The sequence below is a fragment of the Petaurus breviceps genome, unplaced genomic scaffold, assembly GCF_028583685.1.
Source record: "Petaurus breviceps papuanus isolate PSGF00001 unplaced genomic scaffold, PetGlider_PUasm1.0 90925, whole genome shotgun sequence".
Classification (NCBI taxonomy): Eukaryota; Metazoa; Chordata; class Mammalia; order Diprotodontia; family Petauridae; genus Petaurus; species Petaurus breviceps.
This window is the reverse complement of record NW_027187380.1, coordinates 27,912,481-27,935,415: the sequence shown is the minus strand read 5'-3', so window position 1 is coordinate 27,935,415 and position 22,935 is coordinate 27,912,481. Positions and strand designations below refer to the sequence as shown.

Below are 22,935 nucleotides of genomic sequence, written 5' to 3'. Positions count from 1 at the left end.
ATTTTGTTAGATATTCTAGAAAGCAAAAGATTAGGCTTACAACCAAGAATAAAGTACCAAGTTAAATTATAATCCTACTGTGGGAAAACAGATCCTACTGAATATAATCCTACTGTGGGAAAATAGAGGACTTCCAAGCATTCCTGATGAAAAGACCTAAACTTGAGTAGAAAATTTGCCATACAAATATAGGAGTCAGGGGCCGCTAGGTGGCACAGTACATAGAATGCAGGGCTTGTAGTCAGGAAGACTCATTTTCTTGAATTCAAATCTGGCCTCAGACACTTAGTAGCTGTGTGACTTACCATGGGCAAGTCACTTAACCATGTTTGCGTCAGTTCTTCATCTGTAAAATGAGCTGGAGAAGGAAATGGCAAGCCATTATAGTATCTTTGCCATGAAACCCCCAATTGGTGTCACAGAAAATTGGCCATAACTGAAAAAAAAAAATGACAACAGCAGCAACAAACAGGAGTTAGGAGAAGTCTAAAAAAAGGTAAATCTGAACAAGTAGATATAAGAAGCAAGGTTAAACTGTTTACATCATCATGTGGAGAGCTAATACATGTAGCCCCTCAGAACATAATCATCATTAGTACTTACAAAATTAGTTACATTAGATATAGGGCCTAGGAGTGGTTCTTTTATGTATTGATGATCTTAAAAGGTTAGGAAAGAGCTATACACTATGATAAGTAGAATCAGAAAAATTATCTCATAAATGGGATACAGAAGTAAAAGTGTACACTGCAAGGAGGAAGGCATGGAGAGGGTGGTTTACGGACTACACTTGAACCTCACTTTCATTTGATCTGGCTAAGGGAGTGAAAAATGCACATCCAAACATAATTTGGTACAGAGATACATTTCATCCAATAGGGAAGTGAGGGAAAGGGGTGAAGGGAAAGATTAAGGGGAGTATATGGGATTGGGAGTGATATGGAGGACAGATTAATTGAAGGATTAGTCAGAAACAAATTTTTTTTTTTTTTGCTTTTTGGAGGGGGGAAGGCAGGGGCAGTTAGGGTTAAGTGACTCGCCCAAAGTCACACGGCTAGCAAGTGTTAAGTGTCTGAGGCCAGATTTGAACTCAGGTCCTCCTGACTCCAGGGCCAGCATTCTATTCACTGTGCCCCTAGCTGCTCCAAAACTAACTCTTAAAGAGGAGATGAGAAAAATATGAAGGAAAAGTATAAATTTGTGAGCATTGGACTATAAGAAAAGCTGAGAGTCACAGATTTGATGGTTTTGAATTGTGGTACTGGAGAAGACTTTTGAGAGTCTTGGCCAGCATGAACATCAAATCAGTTAGTAAATACTTAAAGACATTAATTCAGACCATTCACTGGAAGGTCAAAGAAACTCAAAGCTTAAATATTTTGGCCACAAAATGAGAAGATAGGGCTCACTGGAATAGACCCTGATGTTGAGCAAGATTGAATGCAAAAGATGAGATGGATAGATAGTGTCATGGAAACAATGAACATGGACTTGGATAGACTTTGGGACATAGTGAAGGATAGAAAGGTCTGGCATGCTGTGGTCCATAGAGTCACAAATAGTTGGATACAACTGAATGAGAAACAACAATAGGATAGAGAGAAATAAATAATTAGCAGTAAGAATTGTGAATGTTTATGGAGGGAAGGGGACAACAGAATGGATTAGAAACAGAATCCAGTAATATGTTAATTACAAGAAATACATTTGAAATAAAGATATAGGAGACTTAGGCATAATTTCTTAAAGCTCAGGTGAAAAAAAGGCAGGGGTAGTGATCTTAATCTCAGACAAAGCTATAGCAAATTTAGACCCAATTAAGAGACAAATGGAGCTACATTTTCTAAAAAGTGCCATAGACAGTGAATTAGTATCAAAATCTATCCTATCTACCAGATAACATAGGATCTGAAATCTTAAAATGCAAGCTAAATAAATCACAGGAAAAAATAATAAAACTTTAATAGTGGGGACTTCAATTTATCCCTTTCAGATAATAATTAAATCTAACAAAAAAAAATAAACAAAAAGCAGTGAAGGATGTGAATAGAAATTTAGAAAGGTTAGATTTAATAGACCACTGGAGAATACTGAATGAAAATTGAAATGTGCATATCATTTTCTTTTTTCTTTTTGTAATTTGTTTATTTTTTATTTTTAATTTACATCATTCATTTCCACAAGATTTTGAGTTACAAATTTTCTCCCCATTTTCCCCCTACTCACCACCCTAAAATAGTGATCCCACTGAATATCCCCTCCCCCAATCTGCTCTGTCCTATATCTTCCTCCATCCCCCCTCTGACTTTCCAGTAGGGCATGGTGGATCTCTATGCCCAAGTGCCTGTATAGCCTATTTCTCAGTTACATGTAAAATAATAATAATAATAATAATAATAATAATAATAATAATAATAAATTTAAAACATTTGATTTTCAACCTTTGAATTCCAGATTCTTTCTCTACCTCCCTCATCACCTACCCTTACTGGCAAGATAAGCAATTCAATATAGATTGTACATGTGTAGCTATGCAAAACATTTCCAGGGTGGACATATTGTGAAAGACTGACTATATTTTCCTCCATCCCATCCCACCCCCCACTTGTCTGTTCTCTACTTTGATCCTGTCCTTTTTCAAAAGTGGGTGCTTCCAACTTCCCTCCCCCTCAGCTTGCCCTCCCTTCCATCATCCCCCCTCTCATCTGCTTCCCCACTACTCTCCTGTAGGGTGAGATACCCTATTTAGTGTATATGTCCTTCCCTAAGCCAAATGCATTGAGAATAAGGTTGACTCATTCCCTTTTGTCTTCTTTCCTTCCATTGTAACAGTTTTCCCTTGCCTCTTCTATATGAGATATTTACCCCATTCTATCTCTCCCCATTTCCTGTCATTATATTCCTCTCTCACCTCTTAATTTCACCTTTTAAGTATCATCCTTTCCTATTCAACTGGTCCTGTAACCTCTGTCTATGTATACCTATACACATATATTCACACATTCACATGTGTATTCTTACGCCCATATACCTTCCTATATACACATATATGTATATACACACATTCTATTCCCTTCAACTATTCTCATACTGGGAAAAGTTTCATAAGTTATAATTATAGGTTTTCCATGTAGGAATGTAAATAGTTGAACTTTGATAACTTCCTTATGATTTCTTTTCCCTGTTTACTTCTCATGCTTTTCTTGCTTCTTGTATCTGAATGTCAAATTTTCTGTTTAGCTCTGGTTTTTTCATCAAGAATGCTTGAAAGTCCTCTGTTCCATTGAATGACCATATTTTCCTCTGAATCATGATACTCAGTTTTGCTGGGTAGGTGATTCTTGGTTTTAATTCCAGTTCTTTGACCTCTGGAATATCATATTCCAAGCCCTTTGATCCCTCAGTGTAGAAGCTGCCAGATCCTGGGTTATCGTGATTGTGTTTCCACAGTATTCAAATTGTTTCTTCCTGGCTGCTTGTAATATTTTCTCCTATATCTAGGAACTCTGGAAATTGGCTACAATATTCCTAGGAGTTTTCTTTTTGGGATCTTTTTGAAGAGGCAACCAGTAGATTCTTTCAACCTCTATGTTCCCCTCTGGTTGTAAAATATCAGGGCAATTTTTCTTGAGAATTTCTTGGAGGGTGATTTCTAGGTTCTTTTTTGATCATGGCTTTCAGGTAGTTCATTAATTTTAAAATTATCTCTCCTGGATCTATTTTCCAGTGTAGTGGTTTTTCAGTGATATATTTCACATTGCCTTCTATTTTTTTCATTTGTTTGGATCTTGATTTCTCATAAAGTCACTAGTGTCTATTTGCTCCAATCTGATTCTGAAGGAATGATTCTCTTCAATGAGCTTTTGAGATTCTTATTCCATCTGGGAAATTCGGCTTTTTAAGACATTCTTCTCCTCATTGCCTTTTTGAGCCTCTTTTGTCATTTGAGTTAGTCTATTTTTTAAGGTGTTATTTTCTTCAGTCAGGTTGTTGACTCTCATTTTATAAATATCTTGCATCATTCTCATTTCTCTTCCCAATTTTTCTCTACTTCTCTTATTTGGTTTTCAAAATCCTTCTTAAGCTCCTCTGTGGCCTGTAAGCAGCTTATTTTTTTCTTGGAAGCTTCTGGTGCAGGAGTTCTGACTTAGTTGTCTTTCCCTTATTCCATGCCCCTATCCTTTTTGTCCTCAGTAAAGGAATACAGAGTTGGACCACTGTGTTTGCCTTGCTTCCCTCGTTTGCTCATGTTGCCACTCAATTACTTGACTCTTGAGGTTTTTGCCACAGTAGAACTTTGCCACCAGAGTGGGGAGGTTTTTCCCAATTGATGAGGTTTTTGCAGCTACTGGAGCTATTAGTTGGGTGCCTTCTCTGAAGCCTCCACAGCTTCAGTAAACTGGTCAGGCATCCCAGGACCTCCACCCTAGACTGCAATCCAGATCCAAGCAGATTAAAGCAAGAGCGATTACCCCTCAGACTTGTGGCTTGGTCCCCCTACAGTCTGCAGACCTGGAACTCTGAAGCAGCCATGTGGCGGTGGTTGCAGGGCCACATCGCCTTAGCTGCTTCTCCCTCCAGGGGGTAAAGGCCTGACTGCTCTCCTGAACTCCCGGTTCCCAAAGTCCACACTGCATTGACCTCTCACTTTATCCTTAGCATCTTTGGGTTGATAATTCTGGAAACCACCACAGCTGCTGGTGATTTGAAGTTCCTCCAGCCAGTGACTGGTTGTGGTTGCCCTGAGGCTAAAACCTCTAGCTAGTAGGTGCTGGGCTCAGCTCCCAGAGTGCTGTGCTGGCTGCTTCCTGTTGGCCTGCCGGGCTGTCCTCAGCAGTTGGTTAGCTTTTCTGTTTCATTTTGTGGGTCTTGTTTATCTTTTTCTTAGCACCTAAACAAAAAGTGTTAACATAGTAGGTCATAAAGTTCTCAAAAACAAATGAAGAAAAACAGAAATATCAAATGTATCTTTTACCAAATATAATGTAATAACGATCACATTCAAATAAGTGCTTTTGAAGCAATGTTTAAAAATTAGTTGGAAACTAAATAATCCTAGAAAACATGTGGTTTAAAGAATACATCTTAGAAACAATCATTAATTTTATTAAACATAATGACCGTAAACCAACATATAAAAATGTAGAGGATTCATTCAGTGTAGTATGTAGGGATAAATTTATCTCTCTTAGTTTTTTTTAAGAGCAAATCAGTGTATTATCCACACAACTAAAAGAATCTAGAAAACTAAGAAATTAAAAGCCAAAATAGATTTACACACTCATTCTAGCAAACATTTAAAGAACAGTTTTTTTCAATACTACACAAAGTATTTGAAAAAAAATAGTAAAAGAAGGGTTCCTACCAAGTTCCTTCAATGACAATATGGTCTTAATACTTGAACCAGGGAGTCAAAATAGAAAAAGAAGAGTATAGACCAGTTTCCCTAATGAGTATTGATGTCAACATTTTAAATAAGATAATAAGGATAATAATAATATATAATAATAAGGATAATAATTTAAATAAGATAATAAGGAGATTGCAATAATATATCATAAGGATCATATAGTGTAACCAGACTGGATTTGTACCAGGAGTGCAGAGTTGGTGCACTATTAGGGAAATTATAAACACAATTGTCCACATTAATAATGAAAACAACAAAAATCATGCTTGTCTCAGGAGATTTGGTAAAAACTTTTTTTTCTCTGAAAACCAGACAATAAATAAGTTTTAGTTTACAAAGCAAACTCCAATAAGGAATGTCTACATAGTCATGTTCTCAGTCATGAGAATTTAAAATGATTCATGATGTGTTCCACACAAACAAGAAGACAAATTTAATGACCTAATATATCTTTTCTGTCTATTATAGCTCTGGGCCAGTTCACCCAGAACAATTCTCTTGAAACTGCCTTATCTAATTGCTGAAATCCCTATAAAAGTAGGATGGATGTTGGAAAAACCTTAATAACTTTTCTTAGTGTCCAACAGAAACACAGTAATGTGGATTTCCTCCAAATTTGATACGAGTACCAGATTCAGTCAAAAACCCTAAATTAGAAGCTTGACTCTGCTTTTTTCTATGTCATTGGGCAAATTCCTCAATTTATGTGGGCCTCCATTCTTTCATCTATAAAATTAACAGGTTGGATTGAATAACTTCTAATGCTTCTTTGAGCTCTAGCTCCTTTGATTCCATCAGATACAATCAGCATAGAGCATTCTACTGGAAAATGTTGTCATCATGTTTCTAAAGTGAAAAAGCTACTTCCTGATAAATTACCTTTTTTTGCCTCTGGATAACCATTATTGTGTTTCTGATTTCTACAGTGATCCTGTCCTTAGGATAACTAGGAGATTGTGTGTGTGTGTGTGTGTGTGTGTGTGTGTGTGTGTGTGTGTGAATTCATTTGGTAGTATTTGGGAAAGGTGATGTCTATATTGGGAGTTTCCATATTGAGAGTTCCATAGACTTTTGAAATCATAGGCATATGAAATCATATATGTGTATATGTATATATTTGGTCAAGATCTGTGATTTCATCCATGTAGGGAACTCCAATTTGCAGAAATTTTCCACTAGTGAAAGCTTATAGCTATAAACTTATCTGTCACTTATTATTTGAGAGAGGTACCTAAATCAGTGAAAAATAAAATAATTTATTCACAATCCCATAGCTAATATGCATCACAGGCTTGAAACCAAGGCTTCTTCATGGTAAGAAAAGCCCCTTTGCTACTATGCTACTCAGCCTTTACAAAACAGTAATAATTAGTAGCTCTTTTAGTAGAATCTGTAGTACTGGAGGTTAGATAACATTTGATTTTTATCTTTGTATCATCACTATGGCTGGCAAACAATTGATACAAAATAATTTGTTGAATTAGAATAAGTATTTAATAATTATTATTCTTATTAATTTCCCCCAATTGATCAGTATAAATAGATTACAACACATTGCCAAAGAAATCAAGTCAATAAGCATTTACAAAATGCCTGTTGTGTAGCAGGCTCTAGGTTAAGTCCTTGGGATGCAAAGACACGAAAAATTTAAAAAGTCCCTGCTTTCAAGGAGCACATTATCTGAATGGGACGATTCTATGCAAAAAAAAAAACCCAACCCAAAACAAACTATATACAAGGACATATGCATTATAAATTGGGGTAGTCTCAAAGGAAAGGTATTAAGTTTAAGGAGAACTAGGAAAGTCTTCCTGTAGAAAGGGTGGGACCTTTACAAGTTCACCCATATCCAAGTTGCTGCCAAGACCTGCCAATTCCACCACCACAACATCTCTCATAAGTCCCCTTCTCTCCTCTAACATCACCACCATTCTAATGTCTCATCACTCCGCATCTGGGCTATTGCTGATGGGTCTGCCTGCCCCAAGTCTCTCCCCACTCTAATCCATCCTCCAGACATTTAAGTGATTTTTTTTTTAAAGAAGCAATTGGGGTTAAATAACTTGCTCAAAGTTACATGGCCAGGTGTTTCTGGGTGGGTGCTAAGTATCTGAGCCCGGATTCAATCCTAGGTCTCTTGACTCTGGGGCCAGTGCTCTTACTCACTGGGCCACCTGGCTGCCCCAAGTGATTTTCTTAAAAAACACAGGTATGATCGCATCACAAACCCCACCTTTCCCATTTAATACACTTCATTGGCTTCCTATTGTCTCCTGACCAAATAGAAAATGCTCTGCTAGGCATTCAAAGGCCTTCATAATCTAGCCACCTCATACCTGTCCAATTTACTTATACCCTACTCTCTAACACTCTTCAATCCAGAGACACTGGTCTCCTGACTGTTCCACAAACAAGACACTCCATCTCTCTTCCCTGAGCTTCTCTAGCTAATCCCTCATATCTGGACTCTCCCTCCTCTACTCTACTGACCTCCCTGGTTTCACTTAAGTCTCAACTAAAATTATACCTTCTACAGGGAGCCTTCCTTAACCTCTCTTAATTCCAGTGCCTTCCTTTTTTTTTTTTCACTTTTCAAATGTTTTATTAACTTCTGATATACATCACTAATTTACGCCAGATTTTGAGTTGTAAATTTTCTCCCCGTTTTTCCCCTACCCCCACCCCAAAATAGCAATCCCACAGGATATCCCCTCCTCCAATATGCTCTCTCCCATATCTTCCCCCACACCTCCTTTGACTTTTCCAATAGGGCATGGTGAATCTCTATGCCCCAGTGCCTGTATATCTTATTTCCTAGTTACATTTAAAAAAGTATTAATAATATATATAATTTTAAACATTTGATTTTAAAACTTTGAATTCCAGATTCATTCCCTTCCTCCCTTGTCACCCACCCTTACTGGGAAGATAAGCAGTTCAGTATAGGTTATACATGTGTAGCTAATGCAAAACAATAACATAGAAGATATATTGTAAAAGACTGATTATATTTCCCTCCCTCCTATTCCACCACCCACTTGTTCTATTCTCTACATTGATCCTGTCCCTTTTCAAAAGTGCGTGCTTCCAACTTCCCTCCCCCCCAGCCTGCCCTCCCTTTCATCATCCCCCCTCTCATCCCCTTTCCCCCTATTCTCCTGTAGGGTTGAGATACCCTATTTAGTGTGTATGTCATTCCCTCCCCAAGCCAAATTCAATGAGAATAAGGTTGACCCATTCCCTTTTGCCTTCCTATTCTTCCCTTCCATTGTAACCATTTTCTCTTGCCTCTTCTATGAGATAGTTTACTCCATTCTGTTTCTCTCCGTCTCCTCTCATTATATTCTTCTCTCACCTCTTAATTTCACCTTTTAAGTATCATCCCTTCCTATTAACTTCGTCCTATGACCTCTATCTTTGTATATCTGTAAACATATATACACACATTCACGTTTTTATTCATATGCCCGTATACCCTCCGATATAGACACACATATATATATGTGTGTGTGTGTGTATATTTCTATTCCCTTCAACTATTTTCGTACTGAGAAAAGTTTCATCAGTTACAATTATCGTTTTTCCATGTAGGAACGTAAATAGTTGAACTTTGATAAGTGGCTTATGATTTCTTTTCCCTGTTTACCTTCTCAAGCTTCTCTTGCTTCTTGTATCTGAATGTCAAATTTTCTACTCAACTCTGTTTTTTTCATTAAGAATAATCGAAAGTCCTCTATTCTACTGAACAACCATATTTTCCCCTGAAACATGATACTCAGTTCTGCTGGGTAGATGATTCTTGGTTTTAATCCCAGCTCTTCTTCCCTCCCGAATATCATATTGCAGGCCTTTTGATCCCTCAATGTAGAAACTGCCAGATCCTGTGTTATCCTGATTGTGTTTCCACAGTATTCAAATTGTTTCTTCCTGGCTGCTTGTAATATTCTCTCCTTGATCTGGGAATTCTGGAACCTGCCTATAATATTCCTATGAGTTTTCTTTTTGGGATCTTTTTCAGGAGGTGATCAGTGGATTCTTTCAACCTTTGTTTTGCCTTTTGATTCTAAAACATCGGGGCAGTTTTCCTTGAGAATTTCTTGGAGGATGATTTCTATGGTCTTTCTATGATCATGGCTTTCAGGTAGTCCAATAATTTTTAAATTATCTCTCCTGGATCTTTTTTCCAGGTCAGTGGTTTTTCCCATGAGATATTTCACATTGCCTTCTATTCTTTCATTTGTTTGGATCTGTTTAATATCATCTTGATTTCTCATTAAGTCACTAGCTTCCCTTTGCTGCATTCTAAATCTGAGGGAATGATTCTCCTCATTGAGGTTTTGAGCTTCTTTTTCCATCTGGTAAATTCGGCTTTTTAAGGCATTCCTCTCCTCATTGCCTTTTTGAGCCTCTTATGCCAATTGAGTTAATCTGTTTTTTACGGTTGTATTTTCCTCACTCAGGCTGTTGACTCTCATTTCGTAATTTTATTGCATCCTTCTCATTTCTCTTCCCAATTTTTCCTCCATTTCTCTTTTCTGCTTCTTAAGGTCCTGTTTGGCCTGTAACCAGCTCATATTTTCCTTTGAAGCTTTTGGTGCAGGAGTTCTGACTTCACTGTCTTCCTCCTGTTCCATGCTTTGCTTCTTTTTGTCCCCAAAATAGGAGTCTAATGTTGGAATCTTCTGTCTGCTTTGTTTCCTTTGCTTGGTCATGTTGCCCCTCAGTCACTTGGACCCCTAGGCTTTTTGCCACAGTAGGACTCTGCCACCAGACAGCAGAGCTTTCATACCAAACGCTGGGGTTTTCTTAGCTGCTGGAGGTATTAGTTGGGTGACTCTGAAGCCTGAAGCCTCCACACCCTCTAGCAATCTGGTCACACACCCCAAGACCTCCACTCTAGACTGCAATCCAGATTCAAGCAGGTTAAAGCAAGAGCAATTACCCCTCAGTCTGGTCGTTTGGTCCCCTTACACTCTGCAGGTCAGGAGCTGAAGCTGTAGCATGGTGCCTCCTGAGCCAAGGCTGCCCTGGGGGCAAAAGCCAACACTCTCCCAACTACTGGTCCCAAAGTCCAGACTGCACTGACCTCTCACTTTGTCCTTTGCATCTATGTGTTGATAAATCTGGAAACAGCCACAGCTGCTGGTGATCTGGAGTCCCTCCAGCTGGTGGCTGGTTTGGCCTGCCCTGGGGCTGAAACCTTCCTCTCTTGTGGGCCTGGGCTATGCTCTCAGAACGCTGTGCTGGTTGCTTGCTGCCGGCCTGCTGGGCTGTCCTCAACAGGAGGTTAGCTTCTCTGTCATTTTGTGGATTCTGCACCTCCAAAGTTTGTTCAGATTCCCCTTTTACATGGATTGGGGAAGGTGGAAGCCAGAGCTGCGAGGAGGTCCTGCTTCTACTGTGGTAAAAACTTTTGACAGTGTACAACACTTCTTCCTCCCTTCCCCCAAAATACTTCCATATGTTTTAAATAGCTAAGATCCCCTCCCTTTGAATTGAGAACACAAGAAAAAGCAAAATCCATTCCAAGTGTGTTAAACAACTTTCCATATTAGCTGTCCAAAAAACATGTCTCATTCTCCTTTCTGAGTCTTTTACTTTGGTGTTGGGTGGTGGATAACATGTTTCATCATCAGTTGTCTTTTATTCTGGTTAGCCATTCTGTTCAACACAATACGGGAGAAAGGAATAAAAATTTATATAAAACCTATTCTGTGCTAGGTGCTGTGCTAGCAATTTTACAAATAGTATCTCACTTCATCCTCACATCAACCCTTTGAGATAGGTGCTATTGCTATCCTCATTTTATAGTTGAAGAAACTTAGGCAAACAGAGGCTAAGTGACTTGTCTAGGGTCATATAGCTTGTAAGTTTCTGAGGCCAGATTTATATTACTTGGCTCTTTCTAACACCAGGTCCAAAGTTCTATCTACTGTTATACGCACTTGCTTATAAAGTTCATGCACGTGCCGTGTGTTGTGTGTTTGTGTGAGTGAGAGACAAATAACTGCTTATAATTATATATCATATATAATACATATATATGTAGATTTTTTTTTCTATTTCTGCTTTCTTTCCCCCTAGTTCTAAGGGACCTGGGCCATTTGCCTTTAAGCTTCCTTGAAATATAATGTCTATATAAGTGGTATAATTGTTTCTGAAGTGTGTGCGTGTGTGTGAATGTTATAAGCTATGTACATACATGCACACACATAACTTCCTTATTTATTCCATAATTTATGAGTACCCCCTCAAATTCCCATTCTTTGCAACCTCAAAACAGCAATAAGTATTTTTTATATATCTTTAGAGTTTTTTGCTGAGGACTAATCTTTCTCTTAATTGATTCTCTTTCTAATTCTCCCTCTCCCTTCTCCCTATTTCTTCTTCTTTCCCTCTTGAATGAAATGTATTTTACTATTTGTGTATTTACGTTTGTGCATATTCTTCCTTTTGACCAATTTATAGTAGAGTGAGGTTCAAAGTTTCCAAGTGTCAGTTTTGTGTCAATCTTAGTCTTTCCCACTCCCTTCTCATTTTTGTAGATGTCTTCTTTTATCTGATGTCTACTTTATCCTGAGTATGTGATAATTTTCCCTGTCCTTCCTACCCCAAATTTATTTCTCTTCCTCTCTCCATTTTTTAAGGTCATCAAGACATGACAGCCATCACAATCAGTTCTCATCTAAGTGAACTTCCTTCTTGTGGTCTGATGATTATAGGGATGAGATGAGGGCACATGTATCATCTCCCATATTTAAATTAAACATTTTATCCTTGTTTAGTCCTTTATCGTTGTTCATTTCCTTGAACTTCAGAATACATTTCTTTAAAGGTTTTTTTTGTCTCGCATTATTCTCAGTATTTCAGGATACGTTATTCTTTGCTGTTAGCTCAAGTCCTTTGAATATCATATTCCAAGTTCAGGACCCTTCTGACTCTTGCTTTTGGGTACTTGAATTTTTACATTTTGACTGCTTATAGTATCTTTTTCTTTGACCTGGAAATTCTTGATTTTAGCTTGATATTCCTGTGAGTTTTCATTTTGGGGTTTCTTTTAGGAGATATCTGATAGATTTTTTTTTTTCCTATTTCTGCTTTGCTCCATCCTAATTCTAAGAGATCTGGGCCATTTGCCTTTAAGCTTTCTTGAAATATAATGTCTGGGCTGTTTTTTTGGTCATAGCATTTAGAGAGTCCAATGATTTTTTTTTTTCTTTTTGGAGGGCAGTTGGGGTTAAGTGAATTGCCAAGGTCACACGGCTAGTTTTTTTTTTTTGTGTGTGTTAAGTGTCTAAGGTGGATTTGAGCTCAGGTCCTCTTGACTCCAGGGCCGGTGCTATATTCACTGCACCAACTAGCTGCCCCAGAGTCCAATGATTCTTAAAACATCTCTCTTTGATATGTTTTCAAGGTCAGTTTTCCCCCTATGAGATACTTTACGTTTCCTTTGATTTTTTTTTCAATCTTCTAACTTTGTTTAAAACACTTCTTATTGCCTCGTTAAATCACTGGTTTCTATTTGGTCATTCTAATTTTCAATGAGTTTATTGTTTGGTCAAGTTTTGTATTTCTTGTGCCAAACTACTGATGATTTTTTCAATTCTTCTGAAACACTCATTTCTTTTCCATTTTTTTTTCAAGTGCTTTCCTTTCATTCCATTTTTACAAACATTTTAAACTTTTTTTTTTTTTTAAGCAATTGGGGTTAAGTAACTTGCTCAAGGTTACACGGCCAGTTATTATTATTTCTGGGTGTGGTGCTGAGTATCTGAGCCCGGATTTGATCCAGGTCATCCCGACACTGGAGCCGGTGCTCTTACTCGCTGAGCCACCTGGCTGCCCCTAAGCAATTGGGGTTAAGTAACTTGCTCAAGGTTACACGGCCAGGTGTTTCTGGGTGGTTGCTAAGTGTCTGAGCCCGGGATTCGATCTCCAGGTCTTCTCAACACTGGAGCCGGTGCTCTTACTCGCTGTGCTACCTGGCTGCCCCTAAACTTTTTTCTTTTAACTCTTGCTTCATTTCTTCCAGGAATTCGAGTTGAGTTAATGCTCAAACTGATGTTTCTCTTAGCTAGTTATTTTTTTCTTCTGTGTTTTTGTCTTGAATGATCCTGTCACCATAATAGCTCATTATTGTTGGATTCTTTTTGCATGCTTATTATTCTAACCTATGTATATTTGGGCTTGTCTCATCCACACATATAGGGGGGAAGCCTTTGGCTGGTCCTGTTGCTACAACAGTTGACCTTGTCTCATGTTATATTGTGAAAATAGAGAACACTTAAGTGGATTGTGGCACATGAATGTAATGAAATATTGCAGTGTTGTAATAAATTTAAAAATAGATTATTCATGAGCTTTATCTTGTCCTCAATTTTATACCTCATTGTTCTCCATTTTAAAATTTTTCTCACCAGTCTATGATGTCTTTTTCATAAACCTCTGTAGGGTTTATGGAATAGGAAGATCTTTCCTGTCCATTAATAGTAGGCCTGTGTGACCACATATCCTTTTTTCCCTTGGAACAGGAGCTGTTGTTCCCAGGTCTAAAGTTACACAGGTATTTCAATCACATATGTTTTGCTGCTTGGAACTTCAGCTCAGTTCACAGCTGTGACACATCCTGAGTCACATAGAGCCCATATATTGCCTTGGGGGAAGAACTTGCTTAGGGGGAGGCTTGTTTACAGGGAATCTTGCTTTCAGGAAGGCTTTCAAACTTTTTGGTACTGAGCCAATAAGTCACTGAGTCACATGGGTTGTGATGCCTTCTGGCTCTGAGCCTTTTAGTTGAAAACTATATATAATGGGAGGCTGGTATTTTTCTTTGTGGCTCATTCATGGGAAGAATGTTTCTTTGTGATTTGGCCTGATTAGACTCTGAGTAGCCATTGTTAAGGAGCCCCCTGGATTTGTGAACCCAAATGTTTGGTGTTCCCTGGTTTGGTGATTTTGTTTCTCTTACTTTGTTTAGAAAGTTGTAGTCCTGTCTATTGGAATCTTTCTTGATACTCACTTCTTTCTACTTACCTGTCTACATTGTTTAATTAAAGTAATATTGTTGAACACTTTGAAACTGTCTTTCCTTTAGAAAAGCAGATCAAAGAACCTGTGCTTAGCAGCCTTTCTGTGTGCTGATGTTATTGGTCGTAAACCTCCACAGCAGCTGGAAGAATCATTAATACTACATCCTCTGGTACTCTTGATCTAATCTCTTGCCTCTACAGTCATCCTCCTTCTTTCTATTGTTTTTACTTTCTTCCTGTTTTTTCATATCTTCCTTTTATTGTCTCTAAACCTGCTCATTTCCCTCTCCTTAAATTTCATTTGACCCTCATACTATCATTTAATATCTTCCTCAGTCCTCATATATATGATACTATTGTGGACATCCTCCTGGATATGCTCTCTTCTGATGTAGCTTTCCTATTTTCCCTTCTACCTGTCTGACCAATCCTCATTTTCTCCTACAGGATCATCATCCTTATCTTCCTGTCTGTAAGTATGCCCCAGAACTCTGTCCTGGGACCATCTCTTATGTATATACACATTCTCAGTTATCTCATCATTTCTCATAGGCTCACTTATAATCTCTGTGCAATTGACCCTTACATCTTTTTCTTTATCCATGGTCTATCTGGAGCTCCAATCCCACATGATTAATTTCCTCTTGGATGTTTATAACTGGATATCTGTAGGCATCTCAAACTTAACATGCCCCACATGAGACTTTTTTCTGATTTCCTTAGCTACTAGTATCTCACTGTCCCCAATTACTTCGCAATTACTTATCAAAGCTCTGCTGAAGTTCACAAAAGTTTCAAGTTAACCTGGAATGCTTACTATTTCCTGTGCGTGAAATTTGTCTCCCTCCAACTTATTTGCTTTTGTAGAGGTTCACCCATGCCTTTTATTTTTTTCTTCCTTACTTTTGCCTTTTGAAAATCCCTAAGAACTTTTAAGGTATTCCTCAGGTGCCACCTACTTTAAGGAACCTTTTCAGATTTTTCTAGTTAATATTCCACCCCTTCCCCACTCCCCTGCCTTACTTTGTATTTGTTTCTTATATATCTTACGTTATTAATTGATAAATATTTATTGAGTTCCTACTGTGTTGTAGATACCATAATATAGTGTTAGATACTAAAAAGATAAGTACAAAAAATGAAACAATTCATACTTGCTTGTTATCTGTGATTATAATGTATTCTCTCAAGTGGAATATAAGAGCCTTAGGGGCAGAGGTAGACTTTTTGTATTTATATACCTTCACTTCCTAGTATGGTGCCTGTTGCATAGTAGGTACTTAATAAATGGGGTTGATTTCTACTAGGAGCTGTCATTCAGTAGTTAGTAGCAAACTAGAACTTTTCCATGAACCTAACAACTATGTTGTTTTCTTAAGTTCTAGAAAAATAGCAGTATTTTATTGTACCTTACAATTGGAAAAAAAAAGATGATGATAAGGTGACTCAAATAGGAAATTGATATATATTATATTAAAACTAATGAAGCAGAATATAAAAACTTTTTACTTAGTGAACCAGCATTAAAAAGGTGTTTCACTGGATGTTATTTATACTTTGACTTAGTGCTCTTAGTACTACTTAGTGCTACAGTATTTATAATGATTATATTGGAAACTTTAAATAATAAATCTGTTTCTAAATGTTTTTAGATTGTTTCTGTTTTCCTCAGAGTCCAAATTCTTAAAGTTTAAAAGTATGTTAAGGACCCTGTAAAGAATTTGTATAAATTTGAGAAAAATAATTTCAAATATATTTTTGCTTTATGTAGCATGTGTATATATACACTATATGCATGTACATTTATATGTGTATAAGTCATATGGTATATATATACTAACAATGGTAGAGAAAATAACACAGCTTCAAAGTTCTTTTAAAAATTATAGTTAGCCATTTAGCAACTGGCATGGTATCCTTCACATGAAAGCAGAATGTGTTTTGGTTTCTTGTTAGAATTCTCTCTTACAGAGGGGTAGTGTCTTTTTTAGTTCATTCGGTTATATATTTTATTTTATGGAACATAATTTCACATTTTATTTTTCACATTTGTATTTTCTAGTGAACAATCACCAAAATAGATAATCCTTTTGCTGTCTATGGAATGGTGTATTTTTAGTGTTGTTTTTAATCATATTTATCATCTTTAGAGAAATATTCTATTATAAATCAAATGAATGAAAAGGGAAAAATTAATTTTATATGAAATTCTGTCATTTTTAGCCTAGATTTTTATGACACCTTTATGATTATGTGATCACAATATAAGTTAAGTTTTTTGCCTTAGCATTAGTGATAATTAAACCTAAATATGGATCAAAAGTCATTTATATTGTCTAAAAATATCTGTTACTTTTTTAAGTATGTTGTGGTAAATATTTATTTTGAATTTTTCATTTATTATGATTGTAATTATACAAAAAAGATGAGTTAAAGAGTAAAATGGAAGTTCTATTTTAAAAGTAAACTATATAAGACCAGAAGGGAATTTATGTCCTACTGAGGCACAGAAAAGGGTAATGTAAGCAGGATGATATGACACAGAATATCCATTCCCCCTTTTTCATTATTTCTACCTCCCATAGAAATTAAAATGCATGAAACTGCTGGGATCACCTTCTAGGCAAATCAGCTTGAGTTTTTTGTTCTTGTTATTTCTTTTAGGTTACAAAGAAGATTAAAAAAAATGAAACTTTATTCACTTATTATGTTTAGGATGGATATTGGATTTTGCTTAAGTAGGAACATGAGTTTTAACTGATTACTCCAGAATAGTGCTTCTCAATTATTTCTACAGTGGTAAAACACTTCAATTTAAATAAAACTTTGGCTAGGTTCTTGTAAAACCCTTTTTAATGTCTGTTAACAAATAACATAAAATTTGTTTAAAAGCCAAACAAATTTGGGATGCTTCTGTGTTTCTTGCTTCATGGATTGAGAAGCACTGCTTTTGTTAAACTCATAAATAGGTGGTCCCTCTTAAAAATAAAATGCAGATTCTTTAAAGACTCTGTTAAAAATAGCTGTTAAATAATGAAGAATATTTTTAAATATTCTGATTCTTAAATAAGAAAATCAAGGAATTCCATGAGAAATATGATTTTGTTCTGTGTAACAGAAGTAAATAATTCTCATCTTGTGTTCTTTATAGAGCAACTACTGGTTGGTTTGAAAGACAAAGATACAGTTGTTCGATGGTCTGCAGCAAAAGGGTATGTTTTTTGTCATTTACCCGAAAATAAATAGATGAATTGTGGTCTAATTTTCATAGATCTCCAAAAATATAACATTTCCCCCACCCCCCAAGTTTTATGTTTACTAGATGGTAAATTCAACTATTTTATTATTTCAACTAGTATTTGATAGTTTCAGTAATTAGATTTTTTTAAAGACAAAAAGAATTGTTTACCTAGTTAGAGTCAATGATTAAAGTTTTTATTTTAAAGGTAGTTTCTGATATTGAAATTTCAGCATCGTCACCTCTGTGTCTAGCCAGAGCTGGAAAAATTGTGCCTTCTCAGCTTTCCTTACAGTACTCTCTGCTCTTCCCTTATGGCATGCACATTGCTTCACTTGGGTTCACTTGGCTTTAAGTTTACCTGTTAACTGGTGGTGCCTGATGATATCTCACTGAGTGGCTTTACTTTTTTGAACAGTGGTCGCTGGTTTGAACATACATCCTTTCACTATTCTAGAGTCAAAACTAGCTCTGAGCTAGCTGTCATGGTGAAAAGGATTTGAGGATCAACTTCAGACCAAAAGTTAATTATTATTAATCTGGGAGAAGAATGAATATATAGTATTTTCATTTTAAAGTGGGGAAGTGCTTTAATCCTAAATAACAAAGCTGTAATTGTAGATGTCAATATATTAATGATAGGTCAGTGGACAAGACATTTTTTTTAGGGAGCCTTCCTGTAGTTCTTAAAACCATTTCATATTAATATTCAACCTCTAAAAAATGTTGGCTCTGCTCCTAAAACAGGCCTCTGCTCCTCAGTTGCTGTAGTGTCCTAACAGTTACATGCCCAGTTGGATATAAGTACATGTTGTACTTAGATGTAGTATTGAATTGTGCTAATGAAAGTGTACCCGTCCCTGCTTTCCTTTTTCATAGCTGTAGTACTATGTATCATAGATGTATCTTATATAGAGGGATCTTGAGAATTGATCTAGAGTCTAACTCAGTATAGCAACAGCCCTTGTTTCTCCTCATTGGTCAGGAGGGCCACTGTGAGTTATGCTACCTTCATGCACATAGAATATTTAATTGGTGATACTTCAAAGAATCAAATTTCAATAAACCCCACCAGTACAGTCTTTGATTGATTTGACGATGCAGTTGTACAGTCATATATGAAACATTGACCTTTCATGATAATAAATGATGAAGACACACCTAAGGTATAAGAGGAGTAAGAAGAGGACGTCAGAAGCTTCTGTTCAGAAGAAGTGTCTTCTGTGGTCTTGAGCAAGATGAAAGAAATTGACAAAGCTTACCTTGATAAAACCTATGCAAATGTGACCACAGGGTCATAGTATTAGTATACTTCAGTAATTCTCAGTATTAGGCCACCAAATATGTTGAAACCATCTCTGGTGTCTCTGTGTTTCAAATTATCAGGAACAAACTGCTTTTCCTATTCCTTATGGTTTAGACAACAAGGTTGGTGCCAAGAGAAGTTTATTGGTCTTTGATGGTAAAAGTGGCATTTTTGATGTCTCCATTATTACCATTGAAGATAATTGAAGATTTTTGTATTCAAGTCCACAACTGGTAACACCTAGTTGGGTGATATCCACATAGTCATTTCATTACTGAGTTCAAGTGGAAAGCATAAGAAAGAAATCAGTGATAACAAGAAGTATGTGCACTGTCTGCACATTGCTTGTGAATATGCAAAGCATAATCTTTTTCAGTTCCTAGGCCAATGTTGAGATTGACTCCTTCTGTGAAGGTATACTCTATCACCTGTGCTTGCTTTGAATAGCTGAATCTGGACCTCTTCAGCAGTCAAAGACTATGAATTCTAGTTTGTAATACCCATCTAGATTAGTCACAGATTTGTGGGGGTTCCACTCACATCCCTAAGATTTAGAAACTTCTGTTCAGGGAACTAGAACAGTCTTCTTTTTTTTTTTCCCCATTTTTCAAATTTTTATTAACTTCTGATTTACATCATTTATTTCTCCGAGATTTTGAGTTACAAATTTTCTCCCTGTTTTTCCCCTACCCACCACCCCAAAATAGCAGTCCCACAGGATATCCCTTCCTCCAATCTGCTCTCTCCTATATTTTCTCCCATACCCCTTTCAACTTTTCCAGTAGGGCATGGCGGATCTCTATGCCCCAGTGCCTTATTTATTTATTAATTGGAAAATATCATATTTGGCAATTACATGTAAAATAGCATTAATAATGGTGTATATACATATATATATATATATTTAAACATTTGATTTTAAAACTTTGAATTAAAGATTCATTCCCTTCCTCCCTTGTCACCCATCTTTACTGGGAAGATAAGCAGTTCAGTATAGGTTGTACATGTGTAGCTAATGCAAAACATTACCATAGTGGATATATTGTAAAAGACTGACTATATTTCCCTCCCTCCTATCCTATCTCCCACTTGTTCTATTCTCTACTTTGACCCTGTCCCTTTTCAAAAGTGGATGCTTACAACTTCCCTCCCCCCGAGCCTGCCCTTCCATCATCCCCCTCTCATCCCCTTTCCCCCTACTCTCCCGTAGGGTAAGATACCCTATTTAGTTAGAACAGTCTTGATAAGGCTGTTGTTTATGGTGTTGCTATCCAGGCTGCCATCTTGCCTGTGAATAAATCTAAGAAAGTTTAGGATTTGCTGCTACTGAATGTAACTCCTCTTTTTCTTGTTATTGAAACTATTGGTAGTTTGATTAAATGGAGTACCAACACCTCTACTAAGCAGGCTGGCTTTTCCCACCTTTTCAGACAACCAGTCTCCTTCACTTATTCAAGTTAGAGAGTAATGACAAAGAAAAACAACTTGCTTATTAGCAAGTTTGAGATCACAGAAATTCCCCCTGTTTCCATGGTGTTCCTTTTATTGAAGTAACATTTGAAATTGATGCAAATGGCATTCTTAGTGTATTTATTATGTATAAATGAATAGTTAAGGAGAATAAGATAGGTGTCATCAATGACAAAAGTTGCTTGAGCAATGAGAACAATGGAGTGTATGGTCCAGGAAGTTGAGGAATACATGACTAAAGGTAAGAAGCAGAGACACAAGGTATCTTTCAAGAACTTACTACCGTAAGTAGAAGATGAGAAACTGTAAGGCAGAATTGATGATGAAGACAAACAGAAGGCCCTTGACAAATCTAACAAAAAAATCAACTGCGTGGGTAAGAATCAGACTGTTTGGAAGGAAGAATTTGAGTAGCAGTTGAAAGAACTGGACGCTATTACTAAAACTAAGCTGTATCAAAATGTAGAGGGCCTGCTGCGTGGTGCTTTCCCAGGTAATAGAAAAACTGCACTTGGAGGTGCTTCTTTTGGATCCACTATTGAAGAGGTTAACTAAACTCTCCAGAACAGAGCATTCATAACAACTCTCCAAAAACTGAAGGACTCAAATTTGTAGCCAAGGCAGTAGCAATTTAATAGTAGCATATAAACTACTATATAAATCTGGACATTCTGATGTACAGAGAGAGAGAGAGAGAAGTGAATAACATTGTACTTTTTCAGTATTGTAAACAAGTGGAAATACAGTTCTTGTTCTGGGGAACAAAATCTATTTAAAATTGATACCATAAAGAAAAAAGGATTCGATTTAGTCTAAACTCTTTTTACAGATGAGGAAACTTTGGCCCAGGGAAGTTAAGTGATTTTACCAAAATCATATAGTGGAAGAGTTTATCATCAGCACTCAACTGGCTGTTGAGCTCTAGTGATGACATTTAAATTTTCAGTCCTGAAAGAAGTAAGCTTAATTGATTTGTTATCAATTGAAAACTACAGGAGGCAGAGTAAAAATGTAAACATGGCACCTCATAAGTTCTTTGGCCTCATCTATATATATTGAGATGAACCTCTGATTTGGAATAAACCTATTGAAGATGTTGTAATTTGCATCTTTTGCATTGATAGATTTTACAATGCCATGTAGTATGCTTTTGAGAATGGGCAAAAAACCCCACAAGCCTATTATAGAAGTAGAGACAGATTTTTGGTTGATATTTCATAATGAACCTTGCAAAGGAAATCATAGATTATAATTGTACAGAGTTGAATTATTTTGCCCATTTTTTTTCCTTTTAGTATACCAGTTAATTAATACCCTATTAGGCAAAAAGTATCAGAATGATACAAATGAATTGTTTGTGTGTATATGTGTATGTTTGTGTTTTGTTTTCCTCTCTTACAGAATTGGTAGAATGACTGGAAGACTACCAAAAGAATTAGCAGATGATGTTGTTGGTTCAGTATTGGACTGCTTCAGGTATGTGAAGGAACCAAAGTGAAAGCATTTTCCCTTTGGGCTCAGTTACCTGATGTACCTTTTTTTCTTAAAAATAGAATTTTATCTTATATTCTTGATGAGTCGTCTTCTTCTTCTTCTTCCTGTTCCTTTCCCCTCCTCCCACCACTTGAAAAAGCAAGAAAACAAAAGACTTGTTACAAACAGGTATCAGTAACAAAGAAAAATCTTGCAGTGAACACGTTCACAAAAATATAGTTCATTCTGCACATTTTAAGTCCATCATCTCTCTATCAGGATGTGGGTAATGTTTCATCTAGAATTTTGGTTGGTCATTGTGTTGATCAGAATTCCTGAATCTTTCAAAAGCTACTTGTTTTTACAATACTATTGATATTTTATATTTTATATTGATATTATATTTTTCTCTTGGTTCTTCCCACTTCATTCTGTATCAGTTCATATAAGTCTTCCCTGATTCTTCTGAAAACATTCCCTTCATCATATCTTATAGCACAATATTATTTAATCACTTCATATACTATAACTTGTTCAACCATCCCCATTGAGGGACACCTCCTCAGTTTCTGATTTTTTGATGCATGGAAAAAAAAATGGAAAAAAAGATTTTTGTACATATGGGTCATTTTGCTTGTTCTTTGATCTCTGTAGGGGTATAGACCTAGAAGCAGAATTGCTGGATCAAATAGTATGAACAGTTTAATAGCTTTTTTGGCTATTTTGTATTGTTTTCATAATCTGACAGAGGCCAAATAGGTAGATTTTTAGATCATAGTATAAGCCCTGTAATCATAACCTACAGTAATACATTTATAGAATGCTTTAAGGTAAGTTATGAGATAAATAATATAGGATTGTTATTTTACAGATGAGGTTATGAGAGTCAGAGAGGTTAAATAACATCTAGTAAGTGTCTGAGGTGTTATTCAGACTCCAGTCTCCTGACTATAAGTCCATCATTCTTTCTTATACCATGATTCCTCACATAGAGTTTGTGATTGACCAG

General features: G+C 36.5%; 1 protein-coding gene across 8 annotated transcripts in view; it reads left to right on the top strand.

The window, feature by feature from the left end:
• Window positions 1-22,935, top strand: part of TBCD (tubulin folding cofactor D) — a 572,945-nt gene that overhangs the window by 128,292 nt on the left and 421,718 nt on the right. For all 8 annotated transcript variants that reach the window (XM_069076616.1, XM_069076621.1, XM_069076618.1 and 5 more), the window contains 2 exons: window positions 17,591-17,651; window positions 21,855-21,929. In XM_069076616.1, the coding sequence (XP_068932717.1) occupies window positions 17,591-17,651; window positions 21,855-21,929 (136 nt within the window). The remainder of the gene's footprint in view (window positions 1-17,590; window positions 17,652-21,854; window positions 21,930-22,935) is intronic.